This window comes from Onychomys torridus, chromosome 2 (assembly GCF_903995425.1).
Source record: "Onychomys torridus chromosome 2, mOncTor1.1, whole genome shotgun sequence".
Lineage (NCBI taxonomy): Eukaryota > Metazoa > Chordata > Mammalia > Rodentia > Cricetidae > Onychomys > Onychomys torridus.
The window spans coordinates 13,336,069-13,353,265 of NC_050444.1; the positions used below are offsets into that span (position 1 = coordinate 13,336,069).

General features: G+C 40.0%; 1 protein-coding gene across 2 annotated transcripts in view; it reads right to left on the bottom strand.

The window, feature by feature from the left end:
* Ints8 (integrator complex subunit 8) overlaps positions 1-17,197 on the bottom strand; it is a 51,923-nt gene that overhangs the window by 4,788 nt on the left and 29,938 nt on the right. For both annotated transcript variants that reach the window (XM_036179156.1, XM_036179157.1), the window contains 9 exons: positions 14,683-14,804; positions 11,753-11,937; positions 10,742-10,775; positions 9,587-9,643; positions 9,435-9,496; positions 6,634-6,752; positions 4,354-4,457; positions 2,744-2,794; positions 57-130 (listed from right to left, as the gene is read on the bottom strand). In XM_036179156.1, coding sequence (XP_036035049.1) covers positions 57-130; positions 2,744-2,794; positions 4,354-4,457; positions 6,634-6,752; positions 9,435-9,496; positions 9,587-9,643; positions 10,742-10,775; positions 11,753-11,937; positions 14,683-14,804 — 808 coding nt within the window. The remainder of the gene's footprint in view (positions 1-56; positions 131-2,743; positions 2,795-4,353; positions 4,458-6,633; positions 6,753-9,434; positions 9,497-9,586; positions 9,644-10,741; positions 10,776-11,752; positions 11,938-14,682; positions 14,805-17,197) is intronic.

Genomic DNA, 17,197 nt, shown 5'->3' on the forward strand with positions numbered 1-17,197 from the left:
CTCATTACTAATGCAAAAAAGCTTCGGCTTCATGTTTTTAAAAGAAAATCCCATACCTGTTTTGTTCCTGCAATGACTTGAAGGCTGTCTTGTAGTCAATTTCTCTGAGGAACTGACATAAAATTGCCACCTACATAAATAAATATTTGAAAAAGGTAACATGAGCCTTCTGGTTTGAGAGTAATTTTTATTTTTTTTTTTATTTTATTTATTTTTTATTTTCTGGAGCTGAGGACCAAACCCAGGGACTTGTGCTTGCTAGGCAAGCACTCTACCACTGAGCTAAATTCCCAACCCTGTAATTTTTATTTTTATTTTTTCAATTTATCTTATTCTATGTCAGTAAGTATTTTGTCTACACATACATCTGAGCACCACATGTATGCCTGGCGCCTGCAGAGGCCAGAAGATGGCATAGAATCCCCCAGAACTGCCAGGCAGTAGTGGCGCACGCCTCTAATTCAAGCACTTGGGTGGCACAGGCAGGTGGGTCACTTGAGTTCAAGGCCAGCTTGGTTTACAAAGAAAGTTTCAGTACAGCCAGGGCTGTTTATTATGCAGAAAATCCCTGTCTTGAAGAAACAAAAAAAGATACCCCAGAACTAGAGTTACTAGGCTATGAACTGACATGTGAAGGCTGGGAACGGAACCCAGATCCTCTGGAAGAGAAGCCACTGTTCCTAAACACCAAGTCAATTCTCCAGCCTCACAAATATATTTTTTAGGAAAATTTCAAATCATGCTGGATAAAGTCAACTCATATTTATGGATCCCGTTTAATTTTTGTTTCACAAACCTTTACCCAAGATTTTTGTGTCTATGTGAACCACAAGCTAGTTCATCAGTGACCTAAATCACAGTTTTAGATATTTCTTCATTTGAATGGGAAGCTGAACTGCCAAGCAAATACCCTAGCATTCAAGGACATAGAACTATTGTACCCTTAAAAACTGGCAGATAGGGTTGGGGATTTGGCTCAATGGTAGAGCGCTTGCCTAGCAAGCGCAAGGCCCTGGGTTCGATCCTCAGCTCTTGAAAAAAAAAACAAAAAACAAAAAACTGGCAGATATAGTAGGTAATTTTTAAAATACATAGGCTACACAGAAAGCATGGAATTCAATCAGGCAGATAGTTCTGAATGCTTAACTTGGAGGGAACTGGGAGTGTTGTGAGGATCAGGGTTAATCTTCAATATTGGAAAAAGCAAAGATTAAAAATAACAATTGAGGGGTTGGGGATTTAGCTCAGTAGTAGAGCAGTAGCCTAGCAAGTACAAGGCCCTGGGTTCAATCCTCAGCTCCACCCAAAAAAAAAAAAAAAAAAAAAAAAAAAAAAAAATTGAGGGAGTGGAGAGATGGTAAAGAGGTTAAGAACAATGGCTGCTCTTCCAGAGGTCCTGAGTTTAATTCCTAGCAACCACATGGTGGCTCACAACCACCTCTAATGACATCTGGTGCCCTCTTCTGGAGTGTTTAAGTATACATGCAGGCAGATACTGTACACATAAATAAATCTGTTTTTCAAAAAAATTGAAAGCTGGGCATGGTAGTCCATGCCTTTAGTCCCAGCAACTCAGGATGCAGAGGCAGACAAATGTCTGTGAGTTCGAGACCAGCCTCGTCATCATAGTGAGTTCCAGGACAGCCAAGGCTACAGAGACCTTGTCTTGAATCAAATAAAAAAATTTTAATTAAAAAAAAGTAGAGAATAATTGCATTAGTTCATATGCCATAAACATTATGTTTTTCAAAATTAAAACACAGGACAGCCAGAGATGAGAAACCTTATCTCAAAAAACAAAAAAACAAAACCAAAACAAACAAAAGGAGGTAGTGAACGCCTTTCATCCCAGCACTCAGGAGGCAGAGGAAGGCAGATCTCTGAGTCTGAGGCCAGCCTGGCCTACAAAGTGAATTCTAGGACAGCCAGAGCTACACAGAGAAACCCTGTCTGAAAAAACAAAAAACCCACAGATGTCTTAGTGCCATTACAGAATTGTATAACAATACCCACTAGTTCTAAAGCCCATCATTATCCTTGTTGAAAGAGATCCAAAGTCCAGTACAGGAAGTCCCCATTTTCTCTCCTCTGATGAGCATTAGACCATGCTTTGTCTCTACAGACTTGCCCATTTTGAGCATTTCTTACAAATAGAATCAGACATATAGCCCTGTCTTTCACTTAGCACTTTCTCAGTTAAACCATGCTGTAGTGCATCTGTAATTCATTCCTTTATACAGCTGCAGGATTTTGAGATATAGATAAATCACACTTTACTTAATCATCCATTATTTAATGGACACTGGGACTTTTCCCTTTATTATTTGGCTCTAGTGAATATTGCCTCTATGAACATGCAAGGACAACCTTTTCTAATTCTCTTGGGTATTTAATTAGAAGTGGAACTGCCAAATAGTTTGCCAAAGCTGCACCTTTTCAAGTTCCTAGTAGCATGAGGTTTCTGATTTTTCCACAACCCTGGCTGTTTTGCATTTCCCCAATGACTACTATACATATCTCATCATAAATATAAGAAAGTATAACGTGCTTCTTTTCCAGTTAAGTGTAATGGTCAATGTTTACTAATTCCTACCAACATCTAGTTCAGTTCTATAAACTACTGAGAAATTTAAAGAATATGCTAAGCTACTAACAGCCCTTCTGATACAAAATAAGCTACTTCCCACCACACAATCATATATAAACACGACTATAAGCCAATACTACAGTATCAAAAACTGACCTGTGTATGACAATTCAGCAAAGAACAGCACTTAATCATTCGTTTTATCACCTGCAAAAGACAATGATTGTTTTAAAAAATTAGCTAGCACTGACTAATAACTCTGGTACAAGATGTCAATAACTATGTAGGAACTCAAAGCTACCCATTCACTTTTGCTAGCTTAAAATGCTATAAAGATGGGGCTGGAGAGATGGCTCAGAGGTTAAAAGCACTGACTGCTCTTCCAGAGGTCCTGAGTTCAATTCCCAGCAACCACATGGTGGCTCACAACCATCTGTAATGAGATCTGGCGCCCTCTTCTGGCCTACAGGCAAAACATGCTGTATACAATAATAAATAAATAAATAAATAAATCTTTTCTTAAAAAAATGCTATAAAGAAATAATCTACTAAAAATAAATCTTACTTTTAAAATTTGTTAAATGCTGAAAATTTTCATTTGTTATGTTATACTAGTGGTCTAAATCAGACTTAATAGCAACATATATTAAAAGAGCAAAATAGAATTTGGTTTGAGGTAGAGATGGGTGGGAAAGTATGTCAAAAGTATAAGCAAGCAAGATGAATACACCTAGAGGTCTCATGGCCAGCATAAGGAAGAGTTAATTTGTCTTGAAGGGCTGGAGATAAAGCTCTTGAGTGGTACACACCAAGCCCTAGGTGAGACCCCAACACTGTAACAAAATCTACAAAGAGTGACTTTCATGGAGCAGGCAGAGTGGTGCACACCTTCAACGCAGCACTAAGGTGGGAGAGGCAAGAAGATCTCTGAGATCAGGGCCAGCCTGGTCAACACAGTGAATTGCAGGCCAGCCGGGGCTACACAGAGACTCTGTCTCAAAAACAAACAGGAACAACAACAAAAAGTGGATTTTAGAGATTTTGTTTGCTTTTTAGATATATCAATCACATCCCAGGCTGTCCTCATCCTTGTAGTGGTACTTCAGCCTTCCAAGTGCTGGGATCATAAATAAGTGCCACAACAGCTGATTCCTGACTTCAGGAATTCTTATCACAAAAGGGTAACTATGGAAGGCAATGTACATTTACTGTACTACCACTTTTTAGGTGTATCACAACATGCTTTATGTCATAAACACACATAAGGAAGCGGGGAAAGGCTACAGGATCTCTATGACTTGAGAGCTAAGTGGATTAGTTGGGGGAAAGAACAGAGCATGGTTCTCAGGACTGGGGCTTAGTGAACTCAAATGGCTAAAAGTGTTTGGTATTTTGGAGGGCTTGTGGAGGGTAGGTCATTTTGTTAGGAGAGAACCCAGTAAAGTAAGACACTGAAATCAGTTTTGGACAGGCCAAGTCAGGAGTTTAGGGGTGTGGATGAGGGTGTCAAAGCAGCAACAAGCATTGTAGATACCAACCCTGAAAAGGAGATGCGCGCTGGACATGATTGCATATGCCTGGGAATCCTACCTGGGGGGAAGCTGAAGATGGTGAAGTTCAAAGCTAATAATGGAGAGCAATGTGGTCTAAAGCTATCAACTTGAGAGTCATCATCACAAACCCAGCAATAGCTAAGTTCCACCCTGAGGAGGCTCATGAAGAAAAAACGGAAGGCAGGCAAGCAGCAAGCCCACAGAACAGCTTACTTGGTCTGTGTACACGTCAGGGGGCACAGCCTTATTAAAGAAGTCAGAGCAGACAGCCCCAGCCTGCAGGTAATAGTGAAGAGCTGCTGAATGCTGATTTGTTGCTAGAAAAGGAAACAGGAGTGAAGGGTTACTTGCTGTTAAAATACAAGAGTTGAAACAGATTCAAACGACGCTAAGGATAAAATTCTGGGCCAGCAAGATGGCTCAGCAGGTAAAGGTGCTGCCACCAGGCCTGACCACCTGAGTTTGATCCTCGGGAGCCACACAGTAGAAAGGGAAAAGTGACTTCCACAAGTTGTCATGTGAACTTCACATGTATGCCATGTGTACACACACATATTATTTTTAAAAAGGGTAGAACTTGGTATTTGGCTAAGCAGTGATAATACATTTTATTTAAGATAACTGTGAAAAACTGCCTTCATATAAAAAAAAACAAACAACAAAAAAACATTTTTCAAAGTGATACAATAAATTCTTTACCTCCTAAAACTGATTAACCAAAATCTAGATCAGATTTCTCATTAAATTTATATGTTTATTTGTTTGTTCTGTTTTGCTTTGCTTTGTTTTGTTATGTTTTTCAAGGCACAGTTTCTGTGTAACCCTGGCTCTCCTGGAACTCTCTGTAGACCAGGCTGGATTTGAACTCAGAGATCCACCTGCCTCTGCCTCCTGAGTGCTGGGATTAAAGGTACATGCCACCACCACCCAGTGACTACAGCATTTATTATAATGGAGATTTTTATTTCCCATATATCCAGACTAGAAATATTTCCTAATTTTTGAAGATACTTTTGAATCTACATATCCAGTATGCAATCAGACATTCAGATTTGGCAATGTATTCTTTTGAAAGGTAGGGTAAAAATAACTGTTAAGAACAAGCAAAGCAATTAGCTGACTGTGATGGTACACACCTATAATCCTAGTTCTTGAGAAGCAGAGACATCATGATGGGAATTGACGGCCATCCTTAGCTAAGGCATGAATACCAGGCCAAAATGGGCTATGATAGACCCTATCTCAACCCTTACAACACCCCCGGAAAATTATTGAATACATGTAGCTGGGTTTTCCCTGTGTCCCACCTGGCCCATGGTCAGGACAAATCTCTCTCACCCACCAGTCCTGCAGCCACTTAAACCCAAGTAAACACAGAGACTTACATTACTTATAAAATGTAAGGCCGTGGTAGGCTTCTTGCTATCTAGTTTTTCTATCTTCAATTAACCTATTTCTATTAATCTATAAGTTGCCACATGCCTCGTGGCTTACAGGTATTATACACCTTATTTCTCATGGTGGTGGTGGCTGACATCGCCTCCTGCCTCAGCCTTCCAATTCCCAGAATTCTCCTTGTCTGTTTATCCCACCTATACTATACTTCCTGCTTGGCTACTGGCCAATCAGCATTTTATTTATCAATCAATACAGAAAGACATCCCCAGCAGATCCATGAAAGTTCTTTTTATTATCTCTATACCTTTAAATTATTTTGAATTTTGAAATTCATGTTTTAAAAACATCCCCAAAATGATACCAGTCAGAAATTTTATCTGTATCATAAGATGAATTTTGAAAATTCCATATTAACTTGGAAATTCTATGACATAGAATTATTTATGGCCCCCATGGACATTAATTTCCAAGAATACAGATTTTAGGATTATATATGTAACTATGTGCGTGCACGTGCACACACACACAAATGCTCCCCAGTTGGGGACAGGGTCTTAGCATGTAGCCTTGGCTGGCCTGGATATCCCTCCTATGTATCTTGAATTTGTACCAATCTCCCTATGTCAGTCTTCCAAGTGCTGAGGTTACAAGGATGAGGAACCGCACCTATTTAGAAATTTTTTAAAATATTTTATTTTATAATTAATTTTACATATCAGCCACAGATTCCCCTGTCCTCCCTCCTCCCACTCCCTAGTTAGAAGTTTTACATTTATTTATATCACTTATTTATTTTGTGTATGTGCATACCCTGGCACATATGAAGGTCAAAGGCCAACTTTGCAGAGTTGGTTCTCTATGCCCACTGTGGGGTCCTGGATGTTGAAATGGGCCATCAGGCTTGGTAGCAAGTACCTTTACCTACTGTGCCATCTCATCAGGCCCAGGCTAGAGTTTTTAAGCAGTAGTTTTACAAACAAGCCTCACTCACATTACCAGATCTAGAGAGATGGTTCAATGGTTAAGAAAGGTACATATTGCTCTTCCAGAGGACCTGACACAAATAAAACATAGAGCAATAAATATGTCACTTACCAAAATAAATATCTGCTTGAATAATTAACCAAGCATGGTTGTTTGGATTTATGGTGAGTGTATATCGAACAAGCTCTTTCACTGTAATTGCTACAGCTTCAAAATCCACAGACTGGAGGCTGAAGGGAGATAGTTTACATGAATCTCTACTTTCAAAGTCTGCTTCAAATTCTATGCATGCATTCATTAAAAAACAAAAGACAGCCAAAATCTCAGTAGCCATGTTATAATACAACCTTTACCTCTGTTTAGCATTACTTAAAGCACCAACAATTCTGTTTTCTAGAAGCCACAAAAAACCAAAGGCTCAAATACTAACGAATACTGTTATGTGACCTTACATCTACCCAGAACCTCTCACAAGAGTTGCTCCCAATCCAATGTTTCACTGGCCCTAATGAGGTTACAGGGTGGGGAGGCACAAGCGCCATTTCAGCGCGGCAACAGAGTCAAGAAAGCAGCAGGGAGAAGTCCAAATGCTCTGGCCTGAGCAAAGCCAGGCCAGCACCCAAGAAAACTGCCGACGACTGCTCCTCTTGCCTAGAAACCAGAAGGGTGGTAAGCAGGAACCCAGGTCTCGGATTCATAAGCTGATGAGGCTCATCTGTTAAGGCCATTTACAAGGGAGCATGACAAACCACTTCTGTTGGCCTAAGGGTTAGACTTTCTCATACCCACAACTGTACCCAGTACAATGAGGAAGACACTGCAGTACTGTTAGCAAACGACCAGTTCTGAAGGAGTTAAACTAGCTTATGTTATTGTACTGAATCTATAAAATGTTACCAGGTCTGAGACTCCTGTCTGTGTGTAACCAGTATTAAATAGTAACACTTAATCCAGTGCCCCCCACACACAGTGTTCTTGGAATGCCATCTTAGGAATCCATAAGGACTCTTGGTCAGGTGAGATATGGTCAAACCTTTTATTTTTTCAGAATCATTTTACATTAAAGTATTAGCATCATAAAAGACAGCAATTAAGCCTGCACTAATTTATTAACTCTCACATGTCAAGGGTATATACTATATTTATATCTATTTTAGAAATGAAGAATTTAGCACAAAAGCGTTCCTTGCGGTAACATACCTAGTGCACAAAGAGCATGCTTCAAGGCTCCAATATAAGCCTGATCTGCTTCTTATGAACATAAACTGGAAATCTACTGTGACAGTCTGAACTGAAGCCGAAGAAGTGACAGAGGTAACAAATTCAGTCACTAAAGCCACCAGTTAGAAAGACAAAACTAGAGGCTGGGAATGTAGCTCTAACATTGGTTCTGAGTTCAATTCCCAGTACCGTTCAAAACAAAGAAGCAGGACACAAAACTTCTGATTCTTGGAATGCTGACTCGATAGCAAATTATGTATAAAATCAGAAACATCACAGTCCAACCTGCAGCCTGGGTGCAAGCGCACGAGGACAGTCAAACACACTGCTCCTTTGGAGGCCAGCAGCGGACAGATGTCACAGAGCCACTCTAACTTTCCACTCCGCTGCATGCGACACAACTGCTCTCCTCCCTCCCTCTCTTGTTTTTTTTTTTTTCCCCCTTTTTTTTGGGGGGGGGAGGTAGTGACAGGGAACCTCATTATGTAGCCCAAGTTGGCCTCAAGCTCGATGGTCCTCCTGCCTCAGTTATAGGCATGCATGCACCACTGTCGAGACATAGAGTCGTTTGAGAAGATTTCTGAGTGCTTGTAAGAAAATGCCAAGAAAGCCAGGTGGTGGTGGTACATGCCTTTAATCCCAGCACTAGGGAGGCAGAGGCAGGCGGATCTCTGTGAGTTTGAGGCCAGCCTGGGCTACAGAGTGAGTTCCAGGAAAGGCGCAAAGCTACACAGAGAAACCCTGTCTCAAAAAACCAAAACCAAAACAAAAACAAAAAAAAACAAAACAAAACAAAACAAAAAAAAACAAAAAAAAGAAAAAAGAAAGAAAATTCCAAGAAACCAAGACTATGACCCCAGTTTCTTCAAACATGAAAATGTTCACGGGTAGTGGATCATTCATTACAGTAGGCTATTATTTATATGGCTTTATGGAAAAGCATGCTTTTGCCACTTATGACTTGCCTGCCACAGACAGTTTGCCCTTGTGACTGGACACTTGACTGGGACTCTTTGTATCCCTCACAGGATAAACTGTCTGGCGCTCTGAAAGAGTTGACTTGAGTCCCCTCATTTATCAGCCCCACCACCCCAGGTCCCAGCCTCTAGAGTGGGAGGCAGATCACCAGACCCGCCCGCTGCTTCCAACTGCTGAGAGGTGGAAAAAGATGATTTTTTATTCACTGCACTACCTGTCTACCTATTACACCTTTTCTTCCTCAAAGATGTCACCAAGATTGAAAATAAAAGGTAGGGAACCTGTCCTTCAAGCACACAGTGAGCTCAGGAGGGATGGCAGAAACTTGAAAAAGAAACTTCGGGCCATATTACTGGCATAACGCTGCTCCTGCAACCCGAGTAACTGGCGAGACTGAGCCAGAAGGCTGAGTTCAGACCAGCCTAGACTACAAAAGACACCCATGTAAAGGAAGGAAAGTAAATGGATGAGCTGGTCGTATGGCAGCTAAAAGGGGCTGGGAGCCTGATCAAACCACAGGAGTAGAGCAGACCTACAGCGAATTATAAAGCAAGTCCCTTTATAATTGTTAGGACGATAACAACCGCATCAGAAAACCACAGCCATGTCGCAGAATGGGACCTACTTGTGGCCTTTAACTACTTCAGGGATCCATACCAAACCAAGATGATTTCTAAATACATGATTTATTCTAAGTATATACTACTACTTACTTAGGAATGGAAGATGGCCAAATAGAAATGTGTTCAGCTGTGATATCATTCACAATGTCCTCCTTTTAGAAAGAAAAATGTGGTATTTTAATCAGCATGATTTTTAACAATTTATTTCAAATACTTTCTTAATGAAATTACAAAATACTGACCCGAACATTGTGAAGCTTCACAAAGAGTGATAAAATAATAGTCAAAACCAGTGGTTCCTATGAGAAAGAAAACACAAGAAGAATATTAAAAAGAGTGTGTACTGGTGCTTGTGAGTCCTGGCAGTCTCAAAGGCATCATGTCGTACTCTCTTACAAGAGAACTCTTTCAATTGAGAATGTGGCCTCTACCTGGGAACACAGAAAATCTCATAACAAAATCACAGTGCATACTATACATGAAAATCATCCCATTTTGATCCCTGGCTCATAGTCACCAGTGCATCTTTCTTTTCTTTCCCATTTATTTTGGGAGAGCAATGCTGGGAACTTGAACCCAAAGCCCTGAGCAAACACAGCCACACGGAGTCCGCCCTCCCCTAGCCCCCCCTGTCATGTCCCTTCTGATAACTTTCTAGGACTTCTTGCTACTTCCAAAACTGAACTGTGTATTCATTTAAAGTGATACTGAAAAGAGGAACCTAGTTATGACATTGGTAAACACACATTTATGGAGACTTGTATGTGATAGGTGACTTTATATTTGTATGTTTTTTGGAGACAAGGTCTCCTTATATAGCCCAGGCTGCCTTCACATTTGTAATCCTCCCATCTCGGATTATAGGTGTGTGCCACCACACCTAGCCTAAGACTTAGTTTAAAAAGGTCCCACAGTTAAGAGCTCTGGCTGCTCTTCCAGAAGACCTGAGTTCAATTCCCAGCACCCACATGGCAGCTCACAACTGTCTGCAATTCCAGTTTCAGGGGATCTGACACCTTCACACCAATGCACATAAAAAATAAAGTTTAAGGAAAAAGCTATATTATTAAAACCAGCAAGCAAAATTCATTTCTTAATTCAGATTATTACATGCTCAATAAAGATCATTCCAGACAAACATGTTAGTGATTAAACCAGCATTTGAAATCTTATAAAACTCAGTGATTAGGGGCTGGAGAGATGGCTCAGTGGTTAAGAGCACTGACTGCTCTTCCAGAGGACCTGGTTTCAAGTCCCATCACCCACATGGCAGCTCGTAACTGTCTGTAACTCAAGATCTGACATCCTCACATAGAAATACATGCAGCAAAACACCAATGCAAATAAAGTAAAAGTTATATTAAAAAAAACTCAGTAATTACATTAAAAAAACTTACCCGTAATTTTTTGATAAAAGAAAGCAGTTCACTCCTACAAAAAAAATTTGTAGATATACTTAATATCAGACATTAAAATAAGATAAAGAATATAAATGATGTAATGCTTTATTCTCCTCTTTATGGTCCATCTACAAACATAACTGATCTTGAATTTTTAATTTCACAGTGATGAAATGAAATTGCTGGGGCCGGAAAGATGGCCAGGTGGGGAAAGGCATTTGCTGACAAGCCTGAGGACCTGACTGCAAAAAACCAACTTGTCCAGTTGTCCTCTGAACTCCACACAGGCAACCACACCCAAGCAAAGCAAACAAACAAATATTAATTAAATTGCTGATAGACAGTCTTCTTAAACAAAAAGATACTATTTCCAGGAGTGGAGAAGAACACCTCCAAATTCTTTTAAATACCTTAATTCACTTCAAGCGCACGTGCACACGTGCACATGTACGCACGCACGCACGCACGCACGCACGCACGCACGCACGCACGCAGCATGGTGCGCCTGGAGAGAACGGGAGACAGCCTGCAAATGTTAGTTCTCTTGCTCTCGCATGCAGGTGGGACTAAACTTGAGACATCAGGCTTTACCCAGTGAGTCATTTCACCAGGCCAGAATTCTTTTCGTTTCCATTTTTGGTTTTTGAGACAGGGTCTCACTATGTAGCTCTGGCTGGCCTTGAACTCACAGAGATCTGCCTGCCTCTGCCTCTGCTTCCCAAGTGCTATACCCATCTCTGGAATTATTAAAATCTTGAGTTTTAAGATTATTATACATATGGGTGTGTGTATATATATATATGTATTATATGTATTAATTATACATCTTGGGTTTTGTTTTGTTTTGTTTTGCAGAAATGAACCCAGTCTTGTGAACATTAGGTAATACTCCCCCACTCAGCTACATAACAGCCTAAGATTATCTATCTTTAGGATAAAGATGTTCTTGACAAAGTATAGGCAGCGTAAACAAATCTGAATGCACAATTATTACAGAGAGAAACGTACCGATACATTATGCCTAGTGTGGACTCCCTCTGCTTTATCAAACTAACTCGGCCATCATTTCCTCGTTTGTGCTGGTTAGACACACTGCAGATCTGAACAACCACTTCCCAAAGGTCTTTAGCAGTCCGCCTGCTCTCTTTAGGGCCTGGAAGTTCTTTGCAGGTGGCTGCTAAAAGCTGTCCAAGCTGTAATGTGAAAACCAAAACAAAAATATATAAAAGAAAATCTAATTCACATGACAATCTTATTATAAGGGCACATTGGAGGAATGACAGGAACCTATACAAACATTCCAACATTTATGCTCAGTATTCAATAAAATGTCTGAGAACTATCCTTCTACCATATGGATTCTGGGAATCACACTCAGGTTGTCAGACTTGGTAAAAAGCACCTTTTATATGCTGAGGGAATGCACCGGCCTCAGTCAAGATAAAATTACCAAGATTACAGAAGGTGGTTTATCTAATTAAAATTGGCTTAAGGCCCTAAGATGCAGAACCAACTTTGGAATAAAGAGGGTACAAATTTAAATCAAATTCAGGGCCAATAAGATGGTCTAGTAGTGCTGGGCAGTGAGTGGTGGCGCATGTCTTTAATTCCAGCACTCAGGAGGCAGAGGCAGGCAGATCTCCATGAGTTCGAGGCCAGTCCAGTGAGACCCAGGACAGGCACCAAAACTATACAGAGAAACCCTGTCTCAAAAAACGAAAAGGGGAAAAAAAAAAAAAAGCCTTGTAGGTCGGATTAAATCTCAAGAGAGCCAGGCAGTGGTGGTGCACGCCTTTAATCCCAGCATTCGGGAGGCAGAGGCAGGCGGATCTCTGTGAGTTTGAGGCCAGCCTGGGCTACAGAGTGAGTTCCAGGACAGGCTCCAAAGCTACACAGAGAAACCCTATATCGAAAAAAACAAAACAAAACAAAAATCTCAAGAGAGATGGTGTAGCCCTTAAGAGCACTGGCTGCTCTTCTAGAGGATCCAACTACAATTCCCAGCATCCACATAACAGATCACAACCACCTGTAACTCAAGTTTCTTTAAGAGATCCAATGCACTCTTCTGACTTTAGAGGACACCAGACATTTAAGTGCATAGACAGACATGCATGCAAGCAAAACACCCTTACATATAAATGAAATGGTTCTTACCACTCAAACAAACTCAAAACAAAGCTGTTTTCCTACAAGATCACCACTGCTGCCACTAACAGCCATCCTCCTCCTCACTAACTGTGTAATGGAGCGCCTGCAAACCCTGCACTGTTGCCATTATCCTACAGTGTCTCCCTTTCTGGCCCAAAGAGTGGACTAGATAGTTTTGTGTTATTTCAAAAGGGACTATTAGTCATCTGCCAAAGATTGTCCCTTTCCTTTGATTATATAATATGTAATGTGTTAAAAGAAAACATGGTCTTTACCCTCAGCCCACTAGCCAAGTCATATTCTCACGAATGCTTTTATTTCTTAACAGACAATTTCTAGTCAAGAAAGAAGCAGAGTGGGGTTGTGGTGCAGAAGCTGCATACACATCTATAACCTCAGCACAAGGCAGAAAACTGAGGTAGAAAATTCATGAGTTCCAGGGCAGTCAGATTTACATATGGAGACACTGTCACAAAAACAAAGCAAACATGTGTAACAAAAAATATAAACATCACTAGTCAATGTCCTACTCCTCAGAGACAGATGGTACATCCTCATCTTTCCATGTTTTTACAGACACATATCCCAAATAAAACTGGAAGAAACTGCTCCAAACCATATTGCCAAAACATAATTCTCACTTTATACCTCTGCTTCTTTCTTAATATCAAAAGGGAAAGGGGCCAATATGGAAGGAGGCCTAATTACCTAGTCACTAGGTGACTTGATTAATTACCTTTTAGCAAGATCACTACACATTCTTCCTCCTTTTGGGCTATATCAAGGGACTACAGGAGGCAATGAGATAATTTATGCAATCTAATACACAACTTCTTGTGTCCTTACACATCACAAGCCAAAAACATTCCCACACAACCATGTGCCTGCCTGTCTCTCATGGTACATGACCCCAGACTGCTAGAAGTCAAGAGAGGAGCTACTATACTGTCTTAACAATGAGCAGCAAACTGAATTCTAAACAGAAACATTAATAATCATGGAAAAACAGTTCTGAGAGCTTATTGTTAAAGGTCATGGGGAGAGTGTTGGACATAATCAAGTTTCTTTGGATATTAGAACTCACAGTCCAGAAAATTTACTAAAGAGATAACAAGTATCTGAAATCCCAATGTCAATTTAAATATACCAATACATTCATGAACTGTCAAAGAGAAAGAAAACAAAAGAATCAATAGATTTTCAAAGGTTTGAACTCAAATGAGCTCATATGCATGCCTAACTAGCTTCTAGGAAGCAGAGGCAGGAAGGCCAGAAGGTAAAGTTATCCTTGGCTACACAACAAATCAAGACAAACAGGGTAACTGGTCAAAAGGGAAAATGGATAGAAGCCACATTTTCCATCAGTTAAGAGTCTGACCTTAGCACTCAAAGAAGAAATGGTAACAAACCTCCTGCTACTTTAGGAATGTAGCAAAACATTTGCTGAATCTCACAACTTGTGTTTGTATGTTCACGTTATAGGGTACTAGGAAGCAGTCTCAGGACAAAATCAAGTGGCTTGCTTGCACTATCTAAACTATAGGGTGTTGGGATTATTTTGGTTTCATATATGCCAGGCAGATCTTTAGAAACTAAGCTACTTTCCCAGCCCAAAACTGTACTTCACTCCAAACTGACAGGTGCTTACCTTGCCTGGCATGGCACTATAGAAATCAGACAAACTTCAGAGAAGCAGAAACAAATGAAATGGGTACAGTGATACAGAGAGTGCTAACAATATAAAATACCAACACGCTGGTAATCCTTTTAGATCGAATACTAATTACCTTGACGTATGGATTACTCTGAAGTAAAAATGCAGGAACTTGCAGAGTAAGATACTCATTTTCTCTCCAGTTTAACATGAAAGCGACACACTCTTCAGCTACAACCTGACGAAGTGGAATATCTAAAGAACAAGAAAAGAAACAGTTGCAATAGTTAAGTGTGGAGACAAAGGCTGGGGAGGCAAGAGGGTCAAGGTCACCCCAAGCTCCAGAGCAACTGCAAATGACAAAAGACCTTCCCCATGAACAAGTGAACGAATAAATAAATACTTAAAATACAAAAGTAGTGAGGGAGAAAGAAAAAAAAAAAAAATCACCAGAGCTTGTTTTAACCATTATTTCTTTGAAATAAATATATCAAAGTATGTTGTGAATTTTTTGTGGCTCAAAGCAGTAACAAGATTTTAATGTATTTTAGGGACAAAAATATAATGCATTCTAAGTCACAATGCCAAGACAATGTCATGGACAGACAAATGAATCTGGTGCCTGGGGCCAGAATAGGCCACTGGATCTCCTGGAACTGCAGTTATACATGGCTGGAAGACACCATGTGGGTGCTTGGAACTGAACCCAGATGCTCTATAAAAGTTATCAGTGCTCCTATCTGCTGAACCGTCTCTCCAACCACTCTCCACCCTTTTATTTATTTTTTTATTTATTTTGGGAGATAGTGTCTCTCATTGAATCTGCAAGGGCAGCCCATTACACATGTGAATAAACTAGACAAATCTCTCCCATATCCTGACCCTCTGAGAGAGCATGCCTACCAACTCTGACTCTTACAGTGGTACTGATTCAGTCTATGCTATAGTCAAATACCTAAGTACATAATTATGGCTTAGACAAAAATAGAACTATACCCATGGGAAGAAAAAAAAAATCATTTCCTTGTTTTTCTCGAAACATTTGAAGTAATATAATTTTTTCTTTTCATTCTAAATAGCGGTAAAAATATAAGCTATAGGACAAGTTGCTGAACAGCTAAGTAAGAATTTACCTAAATTATGTGTTTACTGACATCCACCATGAGGGAAAAAGAGAGAAACTGGCATATGTGACTTCCACATTAGTTCACCAATGTAAAACCTGCGTTAGAGCTATAGCTTAGCAGTAAAGTGCTGGCCTGGCATGGGAGGCCCTAGATGCAATCCCCATTACCCCAAAATACACATCATGCTAACAAAGAGCACTGGTAAGCTAAAGCTGAAAAATACCAACATACACTGTTGAAAACTTGTCATTTAAAATTACAAGTCTCTTTGGAAATTAGAATGTAATAATTAAACTTACTCATAATCCCCCAGAGGGCTACCAGTTATTACTGCTTAGGTATAGTTAACATCTTTCCTCACAATTCAATTTTATTGTCTATAGTATGAAATGTATACATTAATTTCTGCAACTACATTTCAAACCTATGAAAATAAGAAACCATTGTACCTAAAAACCATGTCAGTTTACATGATCTGCTCACTTTCAGAGAAAGATATTTAATATGTGAAGTGGACTCTAAGCCCTGTTCCTGAAGGGAGTGGCCACAAGAGAATTCCTGGCACCCTTCAATCAGTTTGAGTACATTTTATTGCAGTAGTGAGACAGTAAGCCTTCAACCAATACAGCTCTGGACATTTTATCCTTTTAAGCATATATACATACCTTTCTATATTACAAACAAAAAATTTTTAAAAACCACACACCAAAATTAGTATGAACTAAAGTTTATACAACTCTGTAAGCTTGTATAGTTAGAATAGGCATTGAGAATGTTATTCCTATAATCCCTTAAGTGACACTTTCAGTATCAAATATATTTTATATACTTACTCACCACCAAAACCAAAGAAATTCATGACAGAACTAGAAGTAGAAAAACAATTACCTTTGTATCTCCTTTCCTAACTTCTGCCCATTATCTATATTCAGTCCTTCCCCATCCCCTTTAACAGACTATACTTTTTTGTTTGGTTTGTTTTGAAAGAGTCTATGTAGCTCTGGCTGTCCTGGAACTTACTGTGTAGACTAGGCTGGCCTTGAACTCACAGAGCTCTAAGTGAGTACCTCTGCCTAGTGAATGCTGGGATTAAAGGCATATGCCATCAAACCAGGCTTCTAACAGGATATCATAAAATTGCAATGTTAGACCTGGACTAACAATTCACACCGGGAATCTGAGCACAAGACACTGAGAGGCAAGAGGCCAAAGTGTAAGCCCAGAAGAGTGGCACACGCTTGTAGACCCAAACACTCAGGGAGCCAAGGCAAAAGGTTCACTTGAAGCCAGATGGTCAACACAGAAAAACTATCTGTTAGATAATAAATAAAATTATAACACCTAGTTCCCACAATGTGTTGAAAAGTCCAATAAAAACCCATTCCACCCCAACCCCCTACCTCTGCAACTTCTGAATGAAAGATTTCTACATGTATGATCAGTTGAACTGAGGTCATGTGGTATAGGGAGGACCCTAAGTGCTGTAAGCAGCGTCCTTCTAAGAGAAAGCAGCCACCTGGA